Source organism: Salvia hispanica, chromosome 3 (assembly GCF_029641045.1).
Source record: "Salvia hispanica isolate PSC_SH4W2 chromosome 3, Shi_PSC_v1, whole genome shotgun sequence".
NCBI lineage: Eukaryota > Viridiplantae > Streptophyta > Magnoliopsida > Lamiales > Lamiaceae > Salvia > Salvia hispanica.
Genome location: NC_142694.1, coordinates 54,722,157 through 54,750,042, shown reverse-complemented (window position 1 = coordinate 54,750,042; position 27,886 = coordinate 54,722,157). Strand labels below are relative to the sequence as shown.

The 27,886-nt window shown below is 35.8% G+C and overlaps 5 protein-coding genes across 7 annotated transcripts; 2 read left to right on the top strand and 3 right to left on the bottom strand.

Moving 5' to 3' along the window:
- The first annotated feature begins 103 nt into the window (after positions 1–103).
- Positions 104–4,034, top strand: LOC125212297 (uncharacterized). Its single transcript, XM_048112419.2, has 3 exons — positions 104–903; positions 3,181–3,289; positions 3,369–4,034. Exons 1-3 carry the CDS (start codon positions 334–336, stop codon positions 3,863–3,865), a joined length of 1,176 nt encoding a protein of 391 aa, XP_047968376.1. The 5' UTR covers positions 104–333; the 3' UTR covers positions 3,866–4,034.
- A 1,185-nt stretch (positions 4,035–5,219) lies between these two features.
- On the bottom strand, positions 5,220–7,748 carry LOC125212899 (wall-associated receptor kinase-like 6). Its single transcript, XM_089068343.1, has 2 exons — positions 6,713–7,748; positions 5,220–6,674 (listed from the first exon to the last, which is right to left on the bottom strand). Exons 1-2 carry the CDS (start codon positions 7,627–7,629, stop codon positions 5,354–5,356), a joined length of 2,238 nt encoding a protein of 745 aa, XP_088924469.1. The 5' UTR covers positions 7,630–7,748; the 3' UTR covers positions 5,220–5,353.
- A 1,239-nt stretch (positions 7,749–8,987) lies between these two features.
- Positions 8,988–14,110, bottom strand: LOC125215526 (uncharacterized). Its single transcript, XM_048116969.2, has 11 exons — positions 13,937–14,110; positions 13,416–13,664; positions 12,441–12,596; positions 11,406–11,621; positions 11,025–11,207; positions 10,585–10,806; positions 10,245–10,361; positions 10,017–10,160; positions 9,820–9,921; positions 9,654–9,722; positions 8,988–9,555 (listed from the first exon to the last, which is right to left on the bottom strand). The coding sequence occupies exons 2-11, from the start codon at positions 13,608–13,610 to the stop codon at positions 9,322–9,324; spliced, it is 1,638 nt and encodes a 545-aa protein (XP_047972926.1). The 5' UTR covers positions 13,611–13,664; positions 13,937–14,110; the 3' UTR covers positions 8,988–9,321.
- Positions 14,111–16,310: 2,200 nt separating this feature from the next.
- LOC125211698 (17.3 kDa class I heat shock protein-like) lies at positions 16,311–17,043 on the bottom strand. The gene has a single exon (XM_048111602.2). It carries the CDS (start codon positions 16,908–16,910, stop codon positions 16,464–16,466), a length of 447 nt encoding a protein of 148 aa, XP_047967559.1. The 5' UTR covers positions 16,911–17,043; the 3' UTR covers positions 16,311–16,463.
- Positions 17,044–20,213: 3,170 nt separating this feature from the next.
- LOC125213898 (SPX domain-containing membrane protein At4g22990-like) lies at positions 20,214–27,373 on the top strand. Of its 3 annotated transcripts, none has more exons than XM_048114686.2 (11): positions 20,214–20,676; positions 20,881–20,939; positions 21,302–21,422; positions 22,089–22,400; positions 22,559–22,663; positions 22,791–23,245; positions 23,891–24,192; positions 24,780–24,949; positions 25,395–25,585; positions 26,510–26,643; positions 26,847–27,373. In XM_048114686.2, the coding sequence occupies exons 2-11, from the start codon at positions 20,887–20,889 to the stop codon at positions 27,083–27,085; spliced, it is 2,082 nt and encodes a 693-aa protein (XP_047970643.1). In that variant the 5' UTR covers positions 20,214–20,676; positions 20,881–20,886; the 3' UTR covers positions 27,086–27,373. The 3 variants fall into 3 exon arrangements, with proteins under 3 accessions (XP_047970643.1, XP_047970644.1, XP_088924358.1); XM_048114687.2 differs by having other exon boundaries at positions 20,215–20,348; XM_089068232.1 differs by lacking the exon at positions 20,214–20,676 and having other exon boundaries at positions 20,875–20,939.
- The last annotated feature ends 513 nt before the right edge of the window (positions 27,374–27,886 follow it).

Below are 27,886 nucleotides of genomic sequence, written 5' to 3'. Positions count from 1 at the left end.
ATGTAATTAAGGATAGATGAGTATCAGCCACTCGACGACCCCTCTTGGATTTAAACCTCATTATTATAATTAAACTTGTGATTCAAAATTCCTCAGCAAGAAGCATCCAGCATCTTCTCTCTCTAAATCTGAATAGAAGCTTCTTTTAAAGGAGCCCATTTTCACTCACTTCACTCACTCCCTCCCCATTACTAACAGCTCCGCCTCCGCGTACCAAACGCATATCCACTGAAATGTTGAAAATCCATCATCACATCATTTTCACTCCTCAAATCAAATCATAGTTTGATTACATTTTCATCACTCCTAAACAAAACACCTAATTTCAGAAATATGGATTCCAAATTGATCAAACACAAGGCGTTCCCCAAACCCTCGCTCCTCAAGGACTACTTGATGGACGACATGAGCTCCTGCTCATCCAACGGCTTCAAATCGTTTCCGAGAAGGCAATGCTGCCCCAGCACCGTCCGATTCCTCGTCGAGATCGACCTCAACCAGCATAAAAAGTATTTCATCTTCAACAAAAGCCCCTCCAAATCCGCCGCCTCCGCGTTCCAGAGAGTCATCGCCGCCGTGAAACGCCTACCATTCGGCTCCCCGGATAAGTCGATCCTGCCGCGCAGCCTGTCCAGGAAAATCCTCCGGAAAACTATCTTCTGGAAGAGGAACTCGAGCCACAAGGAGATCCAGCGGCTCAAATCGTTCGATCAGCTGATGAAGGAGGATCCTCCGCCGTTGGATATTCCCACCGATTTCAACGCGTGTTCCAGCGGTAATTCATCCAATTTCACTGAGGTGAAAAGAGAGGAAGACGAAGACGTCGACGTCGAGATACTAAAAGACGGCGATGTTACGACTGACGACTCAAGCACCGGTGGCGCCACCGAATCCTCCACGGAGGTAAGCTTTTAATAAGTTCAATTAATTGATTTCAATTGATTCATTTCATTGATATATTTAAAATCAAATAAAGGATACATATTAAAATTTCAATGCTAGGATTAGAACTTGATTCATCTCAAATTGGAGTTGTAGTTTTTGCTAGTTAAGGAGATTGTCAACAGATAAATAGCTTTTGTGTTAATTTTTTTTAGCAATGGAGGATCAAATTATAGTACAAACTATTATTTTGGATGTCGGTCATATCAATCCACTGATTATTTATGGGACCACTATTTATGCATCCAACTAATCATTATATGCCTCAATTTTTATAGTATTAAGATGAACTTAAACGTTTAGTTTACTAAGTACACTTTTTTTCCTAAATTTGGCGTCATTAAATTGGATAGTTTGGTTATATATCTAAAATGGCGATGGAGCATTTAGTAAAAGTAACAAAAGTGGTAAGATAGAGATTTGTCCCTAATTATGTAGCTCAGTTTAGCCTTTAGGAATTAATTTCTCCATTTAAGTATAGCTTAATTTAGCTCTTCCCACTATATGATCAAATTATACATGATGATTTGCTGGATGTAGTGTAGATATTACGACTGACACAAATTGCTTTTAATTCGGTATTTGTTGAACAAAAAATATACTATTTTATAATAATAAATTTAATATTTCAATATTTTTAAGTTTGCAGTGAGGAAATTAGTGTAATTTAGTTTCACTAGTTCTATAATTTGAGCAGTATAGAAAATTAATTAAGGTTACGATCATCATTCATCGCTAAACTTGCAGTTTGAATTTTGAATCAGTGAGCAGAATATTATAGGGATGTGAGAAGATTAAAATATATAGTTTCAAAAGTTTGAAAAATAGTAAAATAATAGGCGAGGGGAATTCAAAATGGGTAAACAATTAAGAAGAATGTTGAAATTGATGAAATTCCAGAGCGGTAAAGATGGAGTAAAAATAGCTGGGGGCACACGTGCGAAGCGGGAGAGAATTGGCTACGCTAGATTCCATGGATTATTAAATTGCGCTTCCCGACGGTTGAGAAGTGAGAACTATAGAAATAAATTAAATAATTAGTAGTAGTAGTATTACAATTAATCATAAGCTAGCTAACTATATACATGATGTCTACATGATCATTTGTATTGCATTACAAGTAGTCATTATTATCAATATATGTAGCACTACATTTCTTTGCGTATTTATTATGAACCTGAATTTTGTAACTAGGTGGGTGTGGTCGAGTTAAATACTAGTACTATTAATAATAATAATCAAATGGGAGGCTATATTAGTATATTGTTTTAGTCTTTAAAAAAAGGTAGAAAATTGTAAACAAATTTTGTCAAGTAATGGGTTGACATTTTTGACAAATTCTATACGAGTATTGGGATTTACATACCATGGGTCTTTGTGGTCTCAGCCTTTTTGCTTCTATCAGAAACATCCAAATTCTCATGGCAATTATTTTATTTTAATGAACCTATTACGCTCTGTGATTTCACTTCTCACCCCACAATATGCTTTAATTACAATTTAATAATTTCAACCAAAATTTATTAATTTAAGTAAAATACTATTGAGATGAGAAATTAGACTGTCTTGTTGCGAGCAAGGATCAATCTTTGCCGAATGAAGAGAGTGGAGAACAATAATCGTTGGAAGTGGTCCAATCCAAGCAAAGTGAATAAGTTTCATCTGTCTCAAAATATATGCTGCAATATTTATTGGTGACTGTCTATTGTGGGGGTGGGACTCAATAAATAATGATATCCTTTATCATTATTGAAATCATGATTAATGTGACTTCAATGTCACAACCCTACGTTATCACCAAACGAAATATTTTTGAGGTCCCCAGCCTATCTAGTGTCCACAGTTATTGAATACACACTCGACAGATCTAACTTCTCTTGATTTATTGCAACAAAATTACTATCATATCAAATGAGCTCGTATTGGACACAGCCTTAGTTTCACCAGATTTAGGCAGCATTTATCACGTGTTGATGTGTAACAAATATCACAACAGGGAGTTTCATTTAGATATTGTTTCTCCTAGGATATATTCTTACTTTGATGTGACCACTTAGCATAGTTTAGTTTATTAGTAGTAAGATTTTTTAGCTCCAATTTATAGGTGAAACGTTTGAGTTACTGAAATGTTAGATTGTTAACATGTTTTTATTTCTTTTGTAATAATAATTCAAATAAATATATTTTTAAATGTATATACATCATATTCATACATTAATGTCGATATTGAACATGTAGCAAAAGCAGTGGTCAGTAAGTGAAGAGAAAGAACAATTCAGCCCCGTGTCGGTGTTGGATTGTCCATTCGATGATGATGAAGTTTCATCCCCTTTCCCACATATGGAAGGTCAGATCACCTTCCTACTACTCCTGAAAAATTCACAAAATATACTACTACATTTTTTATTAAAAATTCTGATGCACAGGAAGTAGGAAGCCAAAGATTGAGAGGTTTGGAGGTGTGGATCCCCTCAACTTAAGCAAACGGTTCGAATCTACAGAATCTCCTTTGCCTAATTCTTTGGTGTCAAGCACCCGAGAAGAAGGCGAACTAGAGGAGGACGAGGTGAAGCGAGCAGAGCAAAAGGCAATGGATTTATTGCAACAAGTGATGCCACCATGCAAGGCAGACAGGCTTCTGTTGGATTTCTTCAGAGAGAAAATCATGTCGAGGCAATTGGGAGATGAGTACTGCGAAGATCTGGTACGAGAAGCAGAGAGATGGATCAACAGCACAGCATTAATCCGTGATGCTCTTCTCGGATGGAACAGTCAGACTTACGTGGAAGACATGGAAGGGTCGAAGGAGTGGAGATGCTTTGATGGAGAGATTAGGGAGATGGCGTTGGAGTTGGAAGCTGTGGTTTTTGATGCATTGTTTGATGAGTTGGTGGTAGATATCTCGTCTATCACCGTCGTCTGAGGAGCCGAAACTGGGGTTGTTTTTATCATTCTAGCGCTGGGATGGTGATGCTTAGAATGACTAAAACCACCTTTGAGATATAGTACTTGGTTTTGTGTTTTTATACAATAATAAATAATGAATTGGTGATTAATTTTTGGGACAGTGTAACTTGATGATGATTTTCTCTTTTGATCTTGTCAAATTTCTTGCCCATATTTCACTAGCTTAATCGCACATATATAGTTCTTGCTTGGGCACTTCATGAACCCTTAAGAAAATTGCATTTCATTTTTGAGGTTTCAAATAATTAGCGGAGAAAAGCAAAGACATCTTATACTATCTTTTGATCAATCATGTTATTCAATATTATTAGCATTAATTTTAATACCTCGATTTTGAAAGACCTGCTGAGTTTATATAGGATGTTCTAGTGCTAGGTTGAACAAGAATCACAACGATTGAAATTTACTTTTAGCTAAATTGAATATCAGCTACTTCTCGTATTCTGTTTGTTAGATAAAATGATTATGATTGTTTATTAGATAAATAATTATAAGAAGTGAGACTATGACTAATTATTATATACGAATAATTTATTTTTGTTGGTTTGATTACAGGTGTATCAAACACTGCTTTCGAATCCAACTAATCTTGCTCGATTAATTATCATATAATTTAAGTTACTCCTATAATTTATTTTTAGGAAAAATAATTACTCCTAATAAGTATGTGGTATGTGGTGGTTATGTTTGTTAGATGAAATGATTATGACTGTTTGTTAGATAAAATATAAGAGGTGAGATTATGATTAATTATTAATATTAATATAATTATTAATCAAAAATTGAGTTAGAGTCTAGACTAAATCAATGAGTCTATAATAGAGCGGAGATTCCTGCTTCTGCTTCAGACCGACGGTGAGCTGAATCGGTATGGTAGAGGTATCAATTATTACACGATGTGAAGATTGGCTCGCCCGAAGCAATTGACGTTGACATCATCTTCATCGCGAGAAGCGGCGCACATTTTCTCCCTCTCTTCGGTTTTCAGCCGCTTGCTTTATGATTCTCACATTATTGCAGGTATTTTTGTTCTATATATATATATATATATATATTTTTATGTTTATGCAGCAATTTCAAATTGTAGTAGTTATTATCTACCAGCGGGTTTAGTATATATTCTACGAATCAGCAACCTGAAATGTAAACCTGCCGTTTTTGTTTTATCTCATACTATTATGTAAAAGGGACAGGGGAGAAAATCAAATATGCACATTCTTATGGGATCGATGGAAAGTAGTAATTTGTTCTACAAAATAATGCACACTTATAACTTTTTTACACACATTTATACTTGATTGACATTTTTTACAGGAACTAGTAGTAGTAGTAGTAGTATATAAAATAACGATGTGAGATACTTTCTCCACTTACAAAACACACTATTTAACTTTGATGAAAATTTGCACTATGATATGCACTATTTATACTGTTGCCCTTAGTTTCATGGTGAATCTAGCAATGGATCACTATCTTCTTGTGAGGAGGCGTTGATGGAATTGGCATCAAAGTACATGCTGTCTGTGATGCGAGAGAAGTCGTCGTATGCTTCATGAACCTCAACAACTTCGCTCCCTTGCTGCAACTCTGAATCTTGTTTCAGTTTAAGTATTTGGATTCCTTCCAATTCCACAGCTACCTCCTTCATCGTTGGCCTTCTCTTTCCGTTGAGATGTAGACATCTTCTTGCAAGTTGAGCAACGCCCATGATTTCCTCTCTCTTCCCCTCTCTAAGTACCCTTTCATCAACAATATCAAACACTTTATCTTCCTCCATCATATGCAAAAACTGAGTAGCCAAACTCCTCCCAACTTCAGCTCTAATAGAAGATATTGCCTTCTCTCCTGTTATAAGCTCGACCATAACAACTCCAAAGCTGTAGACATCGCTTTTTTCTGTGAACTGGCTCGACTGGAAGTACTCTGGATCTAAGTAGCCAAAGGTCCCGAGAACTCGTGTGGTGAGGTGTGTTTGATCAATAGAAATCGTTCTTGATGCCCCAAAATCTGAAATTTTTGCCCTGTATTTATCATCCAACAAAATGTTAGTTGACTTGATATCTCGATGATAAATAGGCACGGATGCAGCAGAGTGCAGGTAAGCAAGAGCGCCGGCTACTTCTCTCATAATCTGGAGCCGAATCTCCCAAGATAGGGGGAAATATTCCTCACTCGGGTTGTGGATGTGTCGGAAAAGTGTGTCGTTTGTGATGAACTCGTAGACGAGTACAGGAACTTCCGTCTCCAGACAACATCCCAACAATTTAACCACATTCCTGTGATTAATCTGTGAGAGAACGACAACCTCGTTGATGAAGTCTTGCAGATAGCCTTCTTCCACCATCTTTGATTTCTTAACGGCCACAATGTTACCATCGGCTAACATTCCTTTGTAGACCGTGCCTTGGCCGCCATGTCCAAGTATGCGATTCTCGTTGTAGTTATCAGTAGCCTTTGCCAGCTCCTTGTAAGTGAAGACCTTGGTCTTTTCAAGGCTTTTATCAGTTGAAGAGAGCTGCTGCTGCAGTAGCAAGCCCCCATTGCGCTTGAAGAACTCTTGCCTGCGTTTCGCCTTGACCCTCTTCCTTGTAAGCTTCACGGCTTTCCAGGCTGAAAGGAGCAGAAGCAGCGCCCCAAGCACACTACCAATGCTGATCAAGGCTATATTGCGTTTATATGTAGTGCTACCTGGATGACGACAGTCGTAACCCCCAATTTTGTTGATGCAAGTCCCTGTTGGGCAGTAGCGAAGCCTTGTTTTTTCGGTGCAATTTCCCCCCCCCCCCCCCCCCCCGTGCATGTTCTATATGTGTATGTTTCATTAAGTGAGCATTCGTCTATGTCAATGCATCCTTGAGTTGTAACATATGGATTGCCTTGGTAGCCATCTCTGCAATAGCAATAGCCTACGGAAGATACATATTCATGTTCGAGGTGATAATTGTAAGGGTTAACTATTGTTGAAGATTCGGTCAAGTTAAGGCAATAAGAAAGATTGTTTACTGCAGGGTAGTCGAATTCCCACTCAAGCACAAGTGGTGCAGATACAAATTCTTGATCGTATGGATATGATTGGTTGATCTGAAGGCCTCTGTACCTTCCATACTCTTCTCGGAACCAATTCTTATGGACGGGGAAGGTGTATCCGCATAAGCCATCGCTGCTGCTTTGAATGCTTCTATAACAAAATTGGAAGCTCTGTAGCCTTTCTGGGATATCGGCCTTGCAGCAGTTGAGGCCATCGCAGCCATTGGTGGGGCTATTGGCTTGACATATTGCCATACATCCACCAAGTGTGGTTGTTTCATTAGCAAGCAGCCACACTGAATTCGAGCAGCCTAGTACAGCCAATGAGTTGTAGCGTGGCGAGATTGTGAAGGGACTTCCTTCAAGGGACACAGGCAGTGATCCCACTCTCTGCTCAGTTGAGCAATTCATTTGTGAAATGGGCTGGTTTACGATGACCACACCATGGACAGAGATGTTCAGTACTTCGCGATTGATGCTGCTCAGGAAGGGCTTTTCGGGGGTGGTGCTGTTGTCGCAGGTGATGGCAAACGAAGAATTTACACTGCATCCAGGGCCAACCCCGAAAGGGTATGGAATGGTGATATTTCCGCACTTATTCGGACAACCATTTTTAGACCAAGATATTTCTTGGGAGGTTGCTGTTAGTGTTAGACATAGGAATGAAATAAATCCAAGGATTGTGGGCATCATGGGAAACAATCTGCAGAGATGGACGAATAGAGTTTCTTGAATAGTAGTACAATCAATAGCAAAGAGAACATGAGTAAAAAAGAAAAAGAATGCATGATTAGATACCTTTTTTTACAGATTATTTGCATCAAATTCATGGTGATAATCTCAAGTGCTTGCTCTATATCTTTATGTGAGCTCTATATATGATTTAGCTTTTTTTTTTTTCTTTTATGATGGCATAACACAAAAACTGAGGTTTGTTATAATAAGTAGATATCGAATGCGAATCCATATTTATTCTAATCGAACTCTTGACTAATTCCAAAGCCTCACTTAAAAAATGGAATTGTGAACCATATTTAAATTCTAGAGTGAGAAGATGGAGCAGGATAACTTAAACAATCACCAGGTTCAATCTATGAAATGGACCTGTGCAATAAATATCAGTCAAATGAAACACAAGATACAATGCTCTTTCTATGCCATTTAGTTACTTTTATGTTTAGGAAATTACTAGGAAAGCACTGAGAAAAGAGAATAAGATATAAATACACTTTTTATTGAGGAACTTATCGCCATATGTCCACCCGGAAGATATAAGTAAACTTTTTTATTGAGGAGCGATTTGAATTTGGGAGTAAAGTGTCTTTGTCTATGCACTGTGTAACTTCCAGAAACTTTACTAGAACACAATAAATTGAATGTGAATTTGATGAAGCAGGTGGTGATGGATTTGAAGGGGATATATATAGTACTATAATATATTGATGCAATAGACGCAGAAGAGCCGGCATGAGCTACCGAATGCTGATGATCAAATTCATGGCCACATATATGAATATTGCTTTTATTAGTAGTGTTGCTAGGACCTCGGTGGCCATCGTTGCAATAGAAATACCTGGTATTCATATTCATCATATTTACTGAAAGACTAAATTGTGGGGCGGGGATGGGGAGGGATAAGTTCTAAGTGCGTTTCTAAGAGTTTGCATATTGACGTGTTTTCATGCATGATTAATGAACATGTCCATGACTAAGAAATTGACATCTGGTACACGGAATTAGAATTGAATTTAAAGAAATTCAATTATAATTCAATTCCAAATCTTTTGTTCGCTAAACTGATATACTGATATGAAGTGCACGCGTGTGCATGCATTTTAAATGTAGTGTGCGTGTGTGTGAGTTGTATGTGGTTGTGTGCGTTGTGGGTGTAGTTTGTGAAGGTGCCCGATTTTATAACTTTGGAATTTCATTTATCTACTTTTGATATGGAAATCAAATTGTGCAATTAGAATTAGAATTGTAATTGAATCTCAAATCTTAATATTTTGTGGTACCAAATATTGGATTTGGAATTCAAGGTTCAAATTCCATGATACCAAATCTTAACAATTTAATTGTTCATCCATCATTATTACATCATGTAGATGTTAAAGAAGTTACATTCTATTTGTGTTTTGTGCGTATCATGGAATAGAGTGTTGCTACTAGTACACACGTCTAGTTTTAAAAAAAAAAAAAAAAACCAGGCCGATTCACTAAATATCGGTTCTTTTCGAATAAATGGGTTCCCGGAATTATACATTGATTAATAGTGATTTTACATGTCCAGAATTGTCTCCTACAAAAATTGTTGTGATAGAAGAAGAGAGGATCAAACCATTCGTGAAGCATTGTTTCATCGACCAACAAAGTGATCAACTGCACTCAGGAAAGGCTTGCTCCGTTCACCGAGCTCCGAACGAGGTTGAGCTTCTTCGCCAACTCTTCAGCTTCCCCAGTATATGTATGGGGCGTCAAATCTAAGAGACCTTTCTTGGCTTCTGTGGGAACGTCCAGGCCTTCTATGAACTCTCTTATGCTTTCTCTAGTGACTGCTCTGCCTCGAGTTAGCTCTTTGAGCTTCTCATATGGCTCTGGAACACCATACCGCCGCATTACCTATAACCAGATGAAAAAGGGCCACATTGAGAGATACGACTAGAGAACCTATTGTCGGCAGAAAAGAAAAACACTCTAAAGTATGACAGAAGACATACAGTTTGTATTGGCTCCGCAAGCACCTCCCAAGTCTGGTCCAAGTCTGCATTCAGCGAAGCTTCATTGACCTATATTTAGTAGATAATTTAATGGAGATTATCAAATCATACAAAAATACCACATGTATTGTAGGTTATGGAAATCAACACAAATAATATTTCATACCTGGAGCTTTGCGATTCCTTGCAATGCACTTTTGTAGGCAAGAAGAGAATGTCCTAACCCAACACCCATGTTCCTCAGAACAGTCGAATCAGTCAAGTCTCGCTGCAATGAAAAATCACAGGACGGTCAGGATTTAGATGCTTAAAGTCAATAGTGAAGATAATACAGCTTAAACAAATTTTATGGAAAAACGTTACCTGCATGCGTGATATAGGTAACTTTGTGCTAAGATGTGATAAGCCTCCATTTGCAATTCCACAATTGCCTTCGCTATTTTCAAAGTCGATTGGATTAACTTTGTGGGGCATCGTTGAGGATCCAATCTCCCCCGCCTTAGTTATCTGCTTAAGGTTGAGAATGTATCAATTTGGCATGATGCAAGAGAAGAATGATATAGTACTCAAATAACAGATTGTTGCTCTCACCTGCTTGAAGTAACCCAAAGAAATGTATCCCCAGACATCTCTGTCAAAGTCCACTAAAATGTTGTTGAACAGCATAATAGAGTTGAAAAGTCTAGCCATATAGTCATGCGATTCAATCTGTATCAGATGGATAATAAATGGTTAGTTAGTTCAGGTTTTCACAGAAAAATCCTTTTTCGATCTGAAATAGAAAAGGACGAGTGATATTTTTTTGCCAGACAATCATTCTTGTGAGATGGAATTAAACAGCACTCAAAAGAGTGTATATTAGATACTGTCATATGAAAATGAACCTAATAAGCAACAACTAAAATTAGAAACTCATTATTTCCTTACATACCTGAGTTACATAGGGATTAAAACTTATTCCAAGAGATGTCACAAACTCCTCTGCAACCCGTGGCCAGTTCACTTCAGGATATGCAACTAGATGAGCATTGTAGTTTCCGACAGCCCCAGCAAACTTTCCTAAAATTTCAATTTGCGACAATATCTCACGTTCTCTACTGAGTCTATACGCAAAGACCGCAATTTCCTTCCCTAATGTGGTTGGTGAAGCTGGCTAAAAATCACAAAAACGTCACAAAGTGGAAAATATGGTTAGCTATTTCTCAATCGGCCATAGAATGACGGAAACAATCTTAATAAATATTTTTGTGCTTTCGTATCTGATTAATGCATGTTAATGTATCACCAATACACAATAGAAGACTACAATGCAGGGGCATGATAATATTAAGTATGAAAATTATTTGAAAGCTTAGCACCAAAGTGTATTACTTGTCCATGAGTTCGAGACAACATAGATATAGAAGCAGTTGCAGTTGCAATGTCACACAAAGCTCTGATCAATTTGTCCATAGAAGGTAGTATGACTTTATTGAGGGAATCTTTCAGCATCAACGCATGCGCCAGGTTGTTAATGTCCTCCGACGTGCAAGCAAAATGGAAAAATTCAAGCACCTAACAAAATGGATAGTGATTAGTACATACTATGAGTCTCAAGAGAAATGTAAATCCCCTGCAAAAAGGGAAGGACATCAAGATTTGAACTCATATAAGTGCAACGACTACCGAATTCTTGTTAAATTAATCAAAGCAATATTATAATACCAAAATCAGATTCAAAATATCCAAGGCCAAAGGTATAGACATGTGCACCTTATTTATCTCTGGATGAGACTGGCATTTTTGTTTCAGAAAGTACTCAACAGCTTTGACGTCATGGTTAGTCACCTTCTCAATTTTCTTCACCTCCAATGCATCGTCTAGGTTAAATTGATCGATTAAATTTTGAAGATAAGACTCGGCTTCTTTAGAGAACTTCGGGACCTCAGAGACTTCATGGATTTGAGAAAGCTTGAGCAACCATTTAATCTGAAAAAAGTTGTTTAAGACCATTCAGAAGGTGAAAGAGATTAAAGTGGATGAACCTGATATAAAATGTACTAGCTTTTATGTAACAACACATCATATCAAATCTATTCAAGCTTTATCATGTCCAATAAAACATCAACATATTTTGAGTGAAAGGCTGGACTCTTTGAACTGCACCAAATTAAAATAAATCATGTGTTGGGAAATAGAAGGAGGAGGATTTCCATTTCCACAAATCTGAAATAAATCCTAAATTCTTAATTCCAGATGAAAAACAAAAGCTACTAAGAATTTTCCGTAGCATGATTTTCCAAAGTCTAATATACTTCCAATCCCATCTCCTTATACCCACCAGATACCACCTGAACAAGCAGCAAGCGATAACAATGGTCTTGACAAATAAGCCGCCATTTCATTTTTTGGTCAAAAACTAAAGTCACTCCATCTGTAATATTAAGTTGTAACAATATACTATATGGTTAGTATGTGGGATAGGAAAAGTAACTTCAATGGGATTACTAACTAGTAACTAACAAGAACTATTCTGTTTTAGGCTGACAGTCAAACAAGAAATTAACTATTCATATTAATAAACCTTTTAGCTGAGTGTATAAACTAAAACGAAAGAAGTCTCCACTCTCCAGCCATGTAGTTCTTATTGTCATACGAGCTAATTGAACATGGAACTTATGCCACATACAACATCTAGTACAGTTTATGAATGTGATGTAAGAGCCTAGATACATCTAGCCCACTGCCCGCTGTTATAGTGATGACCAGCAAAAATAGTTATAATCGAATTGTAAACCAAATGCTTACCTCAACTACAACTCGATACTTAATAAGACCGAATTCACTCATAAAAGGAGCCAAATCCTTCACTTTTGACCAATATCGTCCATCCAAGGGGCACAAAGCTGCCAAACTTGATAGCTCAAGATCCAGTACATAATCATCAGCAGCCATCGAGTTTACCTGGAAAAACGATACAACTTACATCAGGGAAAGTTCTATGCTTTAACATGTGAAGATATCAGTTAAGATAAGTTGCGTCAACCTAATCAGTGTATCAAGTTACAAAAAAACACGAAACTTCCCTTGACTATCTCTTTTCTTTTACCAATTACCATTATATCCTCATATATCATGAATTGATCTGAACATGCAAACCTAGTTACCCACAGCAATCCAAATTCCGAAGCACAGATTTTTCTGAATGTTGAAAAACAGCAGTGTATCTGAAGCCCTTAAATGATACAGATAAGAAACACTTCTTGCATAAGTATCAATATGCCAACTCCTGTTGACTCTTGTTTGAAACTGGTTCAAAGTCAACCAGGCTACACTTTGTATGTACCCATAACAATATCAATTGAGATGATTGTCATAAACATCTATTTATCAACAAACAAAATTATTTGTGCTTTTCCCTGGAATTCCATTTGATTTTCGAATAACAAAAGATACTTCCAATTGTTCCCATGATTGATAATAGAACCTGAATTGGTCATTCTGTTCCCCTTACTTCTACTGCGAATATCAAAACATTTTCTAATAGTTAATACAGATTCAACTTTCTAGTACTCCCTCATTCATAAGTTTGAGTAAACCATACTATATTTCCTAATCTATATTCATCTTATCCAAAATAACCTATCTTCAAACAACAACAAACCTTTCCAACTCTAATCTTAAAAACGAACTAAGCACCTCTTCACTGTAGAAACTAGCAAGAAACTAACTGACACAAATTCATTTGAATCTTAGGTTCCTCAGCAAAGTTGTGTGTGTTACCTTTGAAACAGAATCGGTGATGCTGTTGTTCACTTTGACGGATGCTCGCCCCATGGGATTCCGACGAGAGTGTAAGAAAGCATATGAGGCGACGCGATTACTGTTAAGATTGTCGGGTTTGATGTGGTGGAGATGGCTGAAGAACGAGGTCGTGGTTTTGGTGTTGAAGCTCCTGACTCCGACACCCAAATCCATCTAAGCAATTGCAGTAGGGAAAGTCTGGCGACGTACGTTTGGAGGTGCTAGGTACTATAGAGAATCCAGTTAGAAAGGAGTCGTGTCAACAAAGTAACAAACCCAAAACTATAACATCAACTACATTAATTTCTCTTTTCTTTGTAAAAGTTCTCCTGATTTTGCTTCTTTGCAATTAGGTTTATGTATACTGCTCTTCTTCTATTTTCTAGAAAAACATACCGAATATTCTGCTATTCATTAAACACACACAGTGATACAAAATCAGTTCAAATTCAATTAAAAATTGAATTTTTGTGCGGTATATAAGCAGAACAGAGCAGCACCTTGAATTCCCGACGTCTGGACGTGACACAGCAACAACAAAGTGATGCAGCCGATGGAAAGCAGCAACGTTTAATCTAAAAAGACAGCAACTCGCGAGGCACGGCGGAGGGGCGTGGCGGCGCCGATTTGGGAGAGAAAACTGGCGGCTGGCGAGGGAGGGAGGGAGGGAGGGAGAGAGAGAAGGGGCGCTACTTTCAGGGTTTGAGGTGATTCTCTGCTTTCCTTTTTATTATTCTCTGAACTTAAAAATAATCATCTTTATTCTAGACATGCCTGATTCCTTAATTTGATTTTTCATGATATTTTTTAGTTTTATTGTTGATTCACTTTTTAATTAAAACATTTTAAAAATAGTATTAAAATTTAATTAGATTAATAAATTCGCATATTTATATGTATTCATTATTATAAGTATGATTTATTTTTTAATATTTTTATTTTATATTATCATTTTATTTAATGATTTTATTATAGTAATAATTTCTCCTTTGAATCTGTAATTAAAATCTTATAGATATCGTAATTAGGATTCAAGGCATAAAATAAGGAATCACGCATATCTAGAATAAAAATAAAATATCATACTTAAAAAGAAGCACAAGCATATGTAATGTTTTGTTACATTGTATGATAATGATCTCATTCTATAATAATGTTTTGTTACATTGTATGATAATGATCTCATTCCATAATACAGTCACACGATAGCCAAGAATAGGTAGTCCCACTCGCCATTTTCCCTTCAATTGCAAATATTGCGAGCAAGATTTGCAAGTATATACAGTGTTTGTGAGCATGATTGTGCTCGCAAATTAATTATTTGAGCGACATATTACTATATACATTCAATTGTTCACACAAATTTTATTGAGTGCTAGAATCGGTTTCCAAAAGCAAATCAAACGTGTTCGTATTAAAAATGAAATATTTATATTTTGCATGTGTTTTAAAAGATAATACTAATAAGTAGTTAAATAAAAGAAAAAATAATATAGAGGAATAGGGGTGTGATCAATTGCTAACTTGCTTAAGTTGTTAACTCGTTAACTCATCAACAATGTGTATTAAAAATGTCAATACGATTACATTAAAATGTCAACACATAATTTTATTGAACTTCAATATAACGTGTTGATATTTTAATGTCATCGTGTTGAAGGTGGCGATGGAGGATGAGGTGCTCACCGTTACAGTGCCTAAGGAGGAAGTGAAGAAGCCTCAAGTGAAGGCTATTGATATCTCTGGTTAAGAGAATTATCTCTAGAATTTCGATTCTATGTATTTTGACTGTTATGAATCGACATGTAATAATGTATAGTGTGTAGTTTGTTTTACTCAAGTGTGTTTGGCTGTAAGAACAGAATGTACTATTATGCTTGATGTTCCGAAACAGAGTTTGTCTTTCGTCAATACTGGTACTTGTACATCCTGTTAAAAATCACAGTAGTACTAGAATTTTACATCAAGATTTTAAAACAAATTTATACAAATAATTTTATCAGTGTTTGTGGCGGTGGCCAATGGGCATTCCCTTTCCCAACCTCTACTGCACATATAAATAAACAAAATATAAATATGTGGCGAGCTTAACAAAACTACAATAAAATCGTTGTTAAACTTCACTCACCACAAAAGAAAGTGACACTGCTAAATACTACTCGTACTCAAATTGGTAATAATCGAAAACAAGTTGAACAAATTCATAATTAGTACTATCACGATAAAAATCCGAAACACCGAAGTAAGGGCAAATAAGTAGTCACGAAATTTATCAAATTTGAGTCTATCCAATTACTTCAAAAAAATGTCCAATTTAATTGTGACTTTAAATGGTTTTTTGAATTGTCCAATAAATTTGAACATGGAGAAAATTACCCTTATGTTTTTTTATAAGGAACATGATTTCAACCCCAGGATTCTTTTATGAAAGACATAATTTGTAGTTAAACCTCTTTTTTTATAAAAGACATAATTTCTAGTGGAACAATATTTTTTAATAATTTATTACATGTCATACGTTTCGGCGTCTATGTCGTAAGTTCTTAGCAGTCTAACCACGCTCAAATTTTTCCAAATTTAAATCCATGGGACTATTCAAAGATTTGTCTAAATTAGTATTTAGTACAGTATATACTTTAATCGGTCAATTTTAAAAGTTAGGTAAAGGAACAAAATTTGATCAAGTGGTTTAATTTGCACGAATTTTAACAATATAAGGTCTAGAGGTAGAGGAAGCATGGATACAACTTTGATCTATGCTGATAAATTAGTCACTCAAGAATAGAATACTTGTTCCACACATAAGTAATTAGCAATAGTAACTGTTTTACTACCTAAGATAAGAGTACTTAATTTGCTTTTACTTTCCTAATATAAACTTCAAACATGCACAAATGATATTTTATTTTAACTCACTTTATTACATTCGGACTCAAATCAGATACATACATATGAGATAAAAACCAGAAACACACTTCATTCATACATAGCTTATTAAAATTCCAAGCACAATTGAAGATAATATTCTCAGCCAGAGATATCAATGGCTTTGACCTGAGGCTTCTTGACTTCCTCCTTGGGCACGGTCACGGTCAGCACCCCATTCTCCATGCTCGCCTTAACCTGATCAGCCTTAGCGTTCTCCGGGAGGCGGAAGCGCCGGAGGAATTTGCCAGAGCTCCGCTCGACGCGGTGCCAGGTGTCATTCTTCTCCTCCTTCTCGCGGCTGCGCTCGCCGCTGATCTGGAGCACATTCCCTTCCTCCACCTCCACTTTGACCTCCTCCTTCTTGAGGCCGGGCACGTCGGCCTTGAACACGTGGGCCTCCGGCGTCTCCTTCCAGTCCACGCGAGTCGCCGCGAACTGAGACGTCTCGCTGCCGGACCCCACGGCCAAGTCGCGGAAAGGGTCCCACAGATCGAGGGAGAAAGGATCGGAGCTGCGGCGGCCGAAGAAGCTGGGAATGAGAGACATTGCGATTGGTGATTGATGAGAGCGAGTGAATTACTACTATGAAATGGCGTTCAAAGTGTTTGTTTCTGTGGAGGATTGGGATGGGATGAGCTATGTATATATACACCTGAAAATGGTGCTTTTCTTTTGGTAGAGTATTATGGAGCATTCCAGAGTCTGAAAGGTGATTCCAGAGTGCTACTATGTCACCATGCTGCTGGCCAATCAAATCTTAACATCTGTATTCTATAATCATTTTCCTTTCTCTATTAATTAAATATTATACTAGTACTTAAAAATAGATATTTTTATTATTTTAGGCAGTCTATTGCAAATATATATTCTTTTTTAGTTTTCTATTTCAAGATAGTATCGCATAATTTACTAAACACTATTTTGAATATTTTTGCTCTTCCTCTCTTTTATTTTATTTTTTTTGTTTTACCAATTTTTCTATCTCATTTTATTAATTATGTATTAAATTTGTGCCATTTTAAATGTTTTTATTTTTCAATAATGGAAATAGTATAATTAATTCAATACATGTAATTTACAATATATGACTGATTATATCATATTATTCAATAGTATTTCTATTTTATAGTAATAGCATTATATTTGATGCATAGTTTAGTATTTATTTTATTACTATAAATACTCTTACAGGGGATCAAAACTAATGAATTATGAGTTTATGACACCAATAGAAAAAAATTCAATTTTAGTTATATTCGCAATTTCGCACCATGGATAAAGGTACACATTCGTGCACACATGACTCAATATTTTTATTGCAATCAAATTTTATTAAGCACTTCAGTTGAAATTACTCCCTTCGTCCCTAGGAGTCACTCTTTGACCGGGCACAGGTTTTAAGAAATGTAAAGAAAAGTTGGTTGAAAAAGTTAGTGGAATGTAGGACCCATTTTTTTATATTGGTTTTATAATAAAATGTGAGTGAATTGAGTTAGTGGAATGTGGGACCTACTTACTATTTACGGTAAAAATGAAGTGTGACTCTTAATTGGGGACGGACCAAAATGAAAAAGTGTGACTCTTAATTGGAGACGGAGGGAGTACATGACATGATATTAGAAATTTATTGCTTTAATTAGTTGATTTATCGAGATGAAAAAGACTCATTTTCACTTAATAATGATAATCATGAAAATTTATGGATTTTATGTAACTTTATAATTAACAAGAAAAAAATAACTAAACTTTAGAATTATTTATATAGGAAAATATTAATTATAAGGAAAATATTGATTATAAGAGACTGTTTTAAAATCTTTATGGGCTGAAAAGCCTGATGGGTTAGAAATGCGGTGGATAACAGTTAGAGTTAAAAATTTACAGCCTGAAAAATTCATAACGAGTTAACCTAAATAGCTCGACAATCAAAACGAGTTAGTCCGATTAACATTCCTAAACAATGATTGAAATTGAACACCAATTCCTTAGCAAGTCACATGAGAGAAAATAAAATTCAAATATGCACTTTCTGTTTTTGTTTGTCCCATAAAAATATGAGCATTTCCATTTATGAAAAGTTATTTCCAACTCATTAATCGTATACATCAATTTATTCACAACTTATACCACTATGATCCACCATTACAACTCATTTAATACTAATAATAATGTATGTCACACTATCCACGAACACTAACTCAACTACCCTTCTCCTTCTATCGTTTACTTCACCAATTGTATATTAATTCTCGTATTATTCTAAATGTTCATATTTTTATTGGATCGTGGAAGTATACAAATAAAAAAATAGAAAACCTAAATAATGGACGGTTCATAATTAATGGAAAGTTTGGAATATGCCAACACACAGAAAAACTATATAGTTCTCTCACTTTCCAAAAATCAAAAAAATATCAAGCTAATAAGAGCAAAATAGCATCATAACGTGATGACAATTTTGAAGAATAAAGACAGCAAATAATGTTATACTATATCACATTTTTTTATTTATCCCACGCAAGATATCATACAATTTTATTTTTGAAGAAAAGTCTTCTTTCACATTAATATTCCTTTGTCTTATAAAAATATATCCATTTTTTCTATTTTTTAAAAATATAAACATTTCCATAAATTCTCTCAACTTATTATTCATAACATCAATTTATTTACAACTGATACCAGTGTAACCTACTATTACAATTCAATAAATAGTACTCATCCATCCAATAGAAATTGATCATTTGGTATTGACACGTGTTTTAATAATTGGTAAAATAAAAGCAATGAGAAAAAATAGTTGAAATTTTGTAATGGACAGTGGGGCCCATAAATTATAAAGTACTCCCCCGTCCATGAATAGGAGTTCCGTTTTTCTATTTTAGTCCGTCCGCAAATAGGAGTCCCGGTTCATAATTACTAGTATAAATGATAAAGCGGCCTCACACAAGTGGGACCTATATTCCACTAACTTTCTTCCACTCACTTTTCTTTACATTTCTTAAAACCTGTGTCGGATAGTAATGAGACTCTTATTCACGGACGGAGGGAGAAGAGAAGGACAAAAAAGAAATATGGCCTATTTCTATGAGACGGAGAGAAGGACAAAAAAGAAATATCGTCTATTTCTCTGAGACGGAGGGGGTTATAATAACGTGAATGTCACTATCCACTAACACTACTTTAACTACTACTTGTCACCTCCTCTATCTTATTTTACCAATATCAATTATGTATTTATTCTCATATTATATACTCCCTCCGTTTTTTAAAAATAGGAAGGTTTGAAACGGTATGAATTTTAATGTACAATTTGGTAAAGCAAGGAGGAGGGGGAGGGAGAGAAAAATTAGTAAAGTAAGAGAGAGAGAAAAATAATAGAGTTAATATTAGCGGATTATGAGATCCACTCTAAATTGTTAATTGTAATGTTATACTAACTTATAAGTGATAAATAAATTGATGTATGAGGGTGTACAGATTTTCTAAAATAAAAAGTTTGAAAGTCGCTATTTTTAAAGAACGAACTAAAATAAAATGAATTGCTATTTAAAAAAAAAAACTCATATTTTTATAAAATAAATATTTTTTTTATTTAATATATAAAATAAAATCTCTTAACATCTCTGTGTGGATCGGTCTACAGCCTACATCATTGAAAGGGGGGACAAAATTCAGACATTAAAAATGCACTCTAGTCTAATTACGAGTTTATTGTCGTCATGTCATGGGGTTAATTTAGTAATATAAATAGCAAACATTTCGTGATCATATATACTACCCAGTTATGGGTCCTACAATGATTGAAGGGAAAAAAGAAAATTAAAACTTCGATTAGCTATCCATTTCACTCGTAAAATAGGAGTATTTCATAATCGTTGCTCTTGACTATCTCTATATGCTGACAACTATACTTCAATTCTGCATCAGCCACCAATTACTTGCATAGCTGATCAAGTTTGATTAGAATACCGACTGATTCCTGTGAGTTGAACTACTCAACTACCTACGCATCAAAATTGAGTTGATATTTGTTTGTTGATGCTCATCTAATTCAAGCCACTTCGATTTCCGGCGACATCGACTATTACGTCAGAAATATAGTAGTAGCCTCTTTGTTGCCCCTGAATGTATGTTTAGCTTGCAATTTTAGAGTTGATGATAAGATTGGTTTCCGATCAGCGCTTGAGTGGCAGAGCAATCATTTTATCTTTGGATCTCAACTCTTGTGGAGTAATTGTTTGAGATATACAGAAGATTCTGGAGCTAGTTGTTTGTGGCTTATCTCTTCAACAATTTAATTTATCGTGTGGTAAGAGAGTAATATCTGCAGCCATTATGTTGAAGCCGCTCTTCTACAACACATTTTTTTCGTTTTTTTTTTCTGGTGTGGATTTGATCTCAAATTCAGTAGTTATGTTTTCTCTCTTATTAGCACTTGGAAGCCGAGAAGCTGTTACCGGCATCCTTTACAACTTTAGTTGATTTTCTCTATTTTTCTCTCATTCTGATGCAGATAAAGATGGTTGAATTCGGGAAAAGGTTGAAGGAAAGACAAATCCAAGAATGGCAAAGGTATGCAATTATTTACAGTCTTGTTGTTTGTTAAGCTGAGAGTCTATTGAGGGAATTATAGTTGTTTAACTTATAAATACAGTTTGTTTTTATAAAAAAACTTATACAGAGTTGCAGACAGTTGTTTTAATGGTTGACAAAAAGTAGTAGCCAATTTACATATCCTTGTAAGGCTTATGAATGGTTACTAAGTGGATTTGGGGAGTTATTCTTCATGTAAACTATTGCCCGGAGAAACCTGTAAAAGTGGGAAGCCTATGCAGTCAGATGAGAATAGGATCACAACTCATGATGAAACATACTGCATATGTTGTAGGTGTTTTTGTGCTAGCTGTAGTTTGAAATATTTTGATATCGTACAGATTCTACATCAACTACAAACTAATGAAGAAAAAAGTTAAGCAGTACACTACTCAAATTGAATCTGGAGCATTGGATCACCGAAACGCTCTCAAGGATTTCTCAAGAATGCTGGATACTCAGGTAATCAAACTTCATATACCTTATGGAACATAGTTCCATAACAAATGTTGCCTTAAGTTGATATTTTTTTTCTACGAGAATGTTAGATGTTCCTTAAATATATGATCTCAAATTTTTTTCTCGTGGACATGAGTCCATGACATGACATATCAGTCTTTCATCTCATACTATTCTGCCAGTATAGTTATTTCTACTAGAATTTGTACCTGTATTAGAGGTACAACCATATTGCTGTAAATGGTGCACTCTACCTGTATCAGGTGCCTGGCAGGAATTAAGCCTAAAAAATTGAAAAATTCACATTCCACTCGTGTGTTGACGAAGTTACAAATGACCTCAGAACTTGTAGAATTTTTAAAGAAAAACAGTAGGGGAAGGAGATCTGCTGTTTTGTTTTTTTCACCTTTTCCACGTTTTCTGTTTCTATGTAATAAAACTTCATGTTTTCTATGGAAAATACAAGATCTTATCTGCCTCTCTGTTGGGTGTGTGTGTGTGTGTGTGTGTGTTATTGTCTATTTTTTGTACCATAAAGAAGTTGTGCATCTGGACAAGTGAAGCCTAGCATTTTTAACAAAAGTGCTTGAGAATAAGACAAATCTAACAGCTCTATGTATGCTCAATTGTTTACATCAGAACTTAGTAAATCTTTTGTTCTCCTTCCAGATTGAAAAAATTGTTCTATTTATGTTAGAACAACAAGGCATTCTAGCAAGCAGGATTTCCCAGCTTAACAAGGAACAGGACTCTCTTCAAGAGGAGCCTGATATTTCCAAAATATCTGATCTACGTGAAGCCTACAGAGAAGTGGGGCGAGATCTCTTGAAGCTACTCTTTTTTGTTGAAATGAATGCCATTGGTCTGCGGAAGATCCTTAAGAAGTTTGATAAGCGACTGCGATACAAGTTCACCGATTACTATGTGAAAACACGTGCGAACCATCCTTATTCCCAACTTCAGCAAGTCTTCAAGCATGTGGTAATATGCTTATATGGATATAGATTGTATCCTTTGGCTACTTTTCCTTGTCCATACTTTTGATAGTTTTTTCCTGACATTTTACTTTAATATTGTGGAGCTTGGCAATTATATTAAAATATGGAACAGATCTTGGCTGACTTGACCAGTGATTGCAGGGACTTGGAGCTGTTGTTGGAGCAATTTCTCGAAATCTTGGAGATCTTCAAGACCGTCAGGGAAGCTACTTATCTATATACGACCAGCCCGCTCTTCCACTCCAGGTATTCACGCGTCCTACTTATCTATATATGATCAGTTAGGTTGACCATATCTTCTGAATCTATTAGTGTACTTCACTATCATGCAATCACTTCTCATTTCATCTTCTCATGGAGAATAAATCTGCAGGATCCTGTCGTTGACGCCATAAAAGCAGCTTCCGACAGATTAACACACTCTACACATTTTCTCAACTTTTTGGCACAACATGCATTTATCATGCATGAAGAGTTGCCTTCTGCTGCCGAGGAACCTCCAAGTGAAGAAAGATATCATTTCATGTCACTTCTTCTAAACTTAGCAAGCACATTTCTCTACATGATCAATACATACATTATTGTACCGACAGCTGATGATTACTCTATGAGCCTTGGGGCAGCACCGACAGTCTGTGGTGTTATAATTGGAGCAATGGCGATCGCACAGATATTTTCCTCTGTGTATTTGAGTGCTTGGTCTAACAAGTCATACTTTGGACCTCTTGTATTTAGCAGCTTAGTTCTTTGTGCAGGAAATGTTATGTATGCAATGGCTTACGATGTCAATTCAATAGCTGTACTTCTGATTGGAAGACTACTTTGTGGGTAAGTATCATATGTGTGTGTGTTGTGCACGTGTGTATGTGTTTTCATCTGCCTGTGGTAACTCGATCTGGCACTGTTAATTTCTCTTTGGGCATATGTCATATTTTCCTATTTTTTGCAGAATATCCTTGGTGCTGTTATATCAATGCTACTTTCTTTTTGAGAACTGTCTTGCTCATGCTAGATTATAGGTCTATAGATGCTAGCAGTGTTTGTCCTCTAAGGCGTCCTTGATTGATCCTCTTTGTGCTACCAATTAAAGGTATCCATAGTTCCATACTACAAAATTAATGTTTCCTAATCCACAGATTATTAAATTCTAGAGACAACTCAAAATGACCCCATAATGGATTATTAGGGGTTTAATATTTTGCATTGTCAAAGTTATAAATTGTTAACTTACTTTTCCCACTAAGAGATCGTAGTTTAACATTTGCTATCAACAAACTGAAATATGAAACTCCGATCCAATAAATTGATGGTGATAATGAATCTTTGTTGTGACAATAATGGTGGCCTTAACTGCCATAATGAATTTGATATTTTATTTATACTATCTGATTGTTCCCTACAATTACTGAACTGATGTAATTGACTTGGATATATTTCTAAGTTAAGTTCCTGCTCCATTAAATGAATATGCAGGTTGGGTTCTGCCAGAGCAGTTAACCGACGTTACATTAGCGACTGTGTGCCACTTAAATATCGCATGCAGGCCTCAGCAGGGTTTGTCAGTGCTAGTGCTCTAGGAATGGCATGTGGCCCGGCATTAGCCGGGTTACTTCAAATCAAATTCAAGATCTATAAAATCACTTTTAATCAGGAGACTTTGCCTGGTTGGGTGATGGCTGTGCTTTGGTTATTGTATCTAGTGTTGCTGTGGATCACATTTAGGGAACCTGCTCGTGATACCGAAGTCGATCCCATCCCGCAGGAACCCAACACCGGTATCATATCTTTCATAGTGCTTGATTCAGTTCTTCCATTTTCGCTGGGTAAACAAAACAAATGTAACATGACTGGTTGTAGAGTCTTCTATAGGGTGTGAAAGAAACCAACAATCCTGTTGTTACTTACTTGATATCATGTTAGTAGGCATAAATAAAAACTATTCTCGTAATATTAAGTGAAGATTAGAATTGATCCTCCAATAATAGTCGTGATCAGAATTAAAAATCAATCAGATATTGAGCACCTTATTTTGGAAACCTCAGTTTCACATGAAGCTCATGTCCCACTAATGGAGTTTGTTTCTGGTATCATCAAAAGTTCGGAGAATGTGAATTTTTACATGTATATTCTATATTTTCAGCAATGCTTATTACTTGATGATAGTTCAAATCTTGCTGTGTCTGTTAGTCAGAATGCAAAATGGGGCTAGTTTTTGTGATTCATTGTAAAGAGAAAACAATTCACTCATATCAAATGCTTATAAAAACTCCTTTGTTTATCTCTTTCTAAAATTCAAATTATACTGTATTTTGCACCCCTGTAATAAAATAAATGATATTTTTTTCTTAATTGTTTTGACCAGAAGAACAAGTCTCTCTTGAGATTGGTCCTGCACAACCATTACTTCTGAAGTCAATTGAGAATGAAGAAGATGAAGAGGGGGATGAAGAAAGTGAGGAGGCTTCAGAGGAATCTCGCCGACCAGCCAACTCACTAGCATCAGCTTACAGGCTGCTTACACCTTCTGTAAAGGTAACAAACTAACTTTCACTCTTACTAGAGTAATTCTGTTTAGAAAGCTAAATTACCAAGCCATTTTCTTACATTGAGATATAGAAGATGATTTGAGAAAATGTTATAGCCGTTCTATGTTGTTACTAGAAGTGTGTACTAATACAAACAGTCTGACTGTATCTCAAATAATTTGAGTAATTGTTGATAATTAGAAGGAACATCATGAAAGCAGTATCTGTTCTTGAGCTGGACCGATTTATATGCTGCCAGGGAATGTATGAGTTCTCTAGGGCAGCTCTACTGAAAAGAATAAATAACTTCAATAGTATATGCATAGATGATAGTACTAATATTTTTATAAAACCTTTTTCTCCCAATAATAATATATCCCTCACCCATCCTAGATTGGATGTGGATATCATGCTTTCCCAGTCTCATGAAGGTTCTACATACTATTGTGCAGGTTCAATTGCTTATTTACTTTATGCTCAAATATGCTATGGAGATCCTACTTTCAGAATCAAGTGTTGTTACAACATACTATTTTGGTTGGACCACAAGCACCGTGTCCATATTTCTTGCCTGTCTAGGTCTAACAGTTCTACCGGTAAACATTGTTGTTGGGAGTTACATAAGCAACATGTTCGAGGACAGGTAATTCTTTTCCCGCCTTGCCAGACCTTGGATATGTGTTATGATATAAGGCATTGGACTTTTTCTCAACTTCTCTAAACAGATTCAAATGCCACTAGTGGATAAGAAAAAACCATAGAAAGCTGAGTCGTACATGTATTGTCAGAGAATTTCTATTTGCATGCCACAAAATTCATATTTATAGTTGTGACCTGGTATTCCGTTTTCCTTGAGCCATTACTAATTAATTTCTTCTGTTTCTTACTCAAACTGGAGCAGCATTTTTCAGATCAAGTTTGAACTAGTGTCCACTTAAATAACGATGGAACAGTGATGATATTCAGCTATTTAGGTGTGGGGCTCCAGTTGTCCCATTTGGCCAAGATTAAATGATCAGCCTTATATGTTTCTTCTTGAGCAACAACATCAAATATTTCATATAAAGAACTTGCCATAACATGTCATGCGTTTGTTGTATACTCATCGGGGGTGTCCGGTTTGCAAGATTGCATCTCGAGATTAAATATGTTGTTTGTTTGGTTCATGAGATTCAATCCCACAACCCAATCATGTATGGATAATCATGGGATAATTAGTCATAGCTAACCCCCTCCAACTAAAATAATCTCGCAACTCAATCCTAGAGTATATCTTGGTACTATTTTATCTAGGAAAGCGAACACCACCATTGGGTTTTAGAAATCTAACCATAAAGTGCAAATCACCTTATGATACATCAATGCATCATAAGAACCATGATTAGTCAGACCCACACTTCTATTTTGTTCATAAGTGCTGCATTGGATATGATCCATTTTATTTGTACTCTGTTCTAAAATCTGATGTTTAATAATTTTAGTCCCTCAATCTCTATGTCATAATGGTTGGTGTGTTCTAGATGAGATTTTCAACCCAACTAAGCATTACACGATGAACTCTTTGCAGGCAAATATTGATGGCATCTGAAATTGTGGTCTTCCTGGGTATACTATTCAGCTTCAACTTTATTGTCCCATATTCTGTGCCACAATATGTCGTAGCAGGCCTAGTCATGTTTGTCTCTGCTGAAGTGTTGGAAGGTAAAGCAAATATTTTGAAACATTTTCTACTTCAATCATCAAAATATTTATGTGAATGATTGAAAACAAAGCAGGCCATAACAGTAGTTTCAACTTGTTTTTTAATATTTGCAGTAGTCTGAAACCATTTCATTTTCATTTAGTTTAAAACTTACCCAGAAACTGTGATAATTTTAACACTCTGCTGTGGTTTGTTGTTTCAGGAGTCAATTTGTCTCTCCTGTCCAGAGTAATGTCGTCGAGACTTTCCCGGGGGACGTACAATGGTGGCCTTCTGTCGACCGAAGCTGGGACGCTTGCGCGAGTTGTTGCTGATGCGACGATCACCCTTGCCGGGTTCATAGGGGAGAGTAAGCTCTTAAACATCACCCTACTTCCTTCCCTAGTGATTTGCATCGCCTCCATTGTTGCTACATGCTGCACATACAACAGTCTGTATTAGCCACAGCATCACCTCTATTGTTGCTATGTTTGGCCTACCACACTAGGCCAAATTAAAGTCATCCTAGTACCTCAAGAGAATGTTATATATGCATTCAAGTATGTAGAGATAAATGGTGTGCCATTGATTATTATATATGTCTTTTTGGTTGATATTTTATAATGTAATTAGTATCTTTGTATTCATCTTGGAAGTCTCTTTAACTGGAATTTTCAGTTTGTATTGTATATTTAATTATTTATCCTTGTAAGTCTTGAAATGTGATGGGACCTTTCATATTTTCCACAAGCCATCTCTAATACTAGTATTATATCAACTTGAGTTTGACCACCCTATTCTCTTTTGAGCAGTGAAATATTGATAATTGAAAGTTTCAAAGTAACATTGTTACAATGTATGTATACATTGCTAATTAATTAGTTAACTTGTGCAGCCACCATGTTGGTTTTTTATTTGTTTCGGGAAAACCATAAAATTTCAAAGTTCATGTACTTGTATTAAAAAAATAAAGGTCAGGTGAAAAATAAAAAATAACTTTCAGGCAAATAATCCAAGTTAATATTGTTGTATTATGATGTGATGTTTGTTAAGGCGATCAAAAGTCATTATTGCAACGTTATCAAAGACCATGTTAAAATTAGAGGAAATTTGAGCATTAACTGACAATTAATTCAGTAACTACTTAATAGCCATTTTTTATACTTCCAACCAGAATGCACACTCCAATTAACAATAATTCCTGAATATTTTCCTCACCATGTATAACACCCCAAGACCTGAAATCACTTTATATTAATAAAT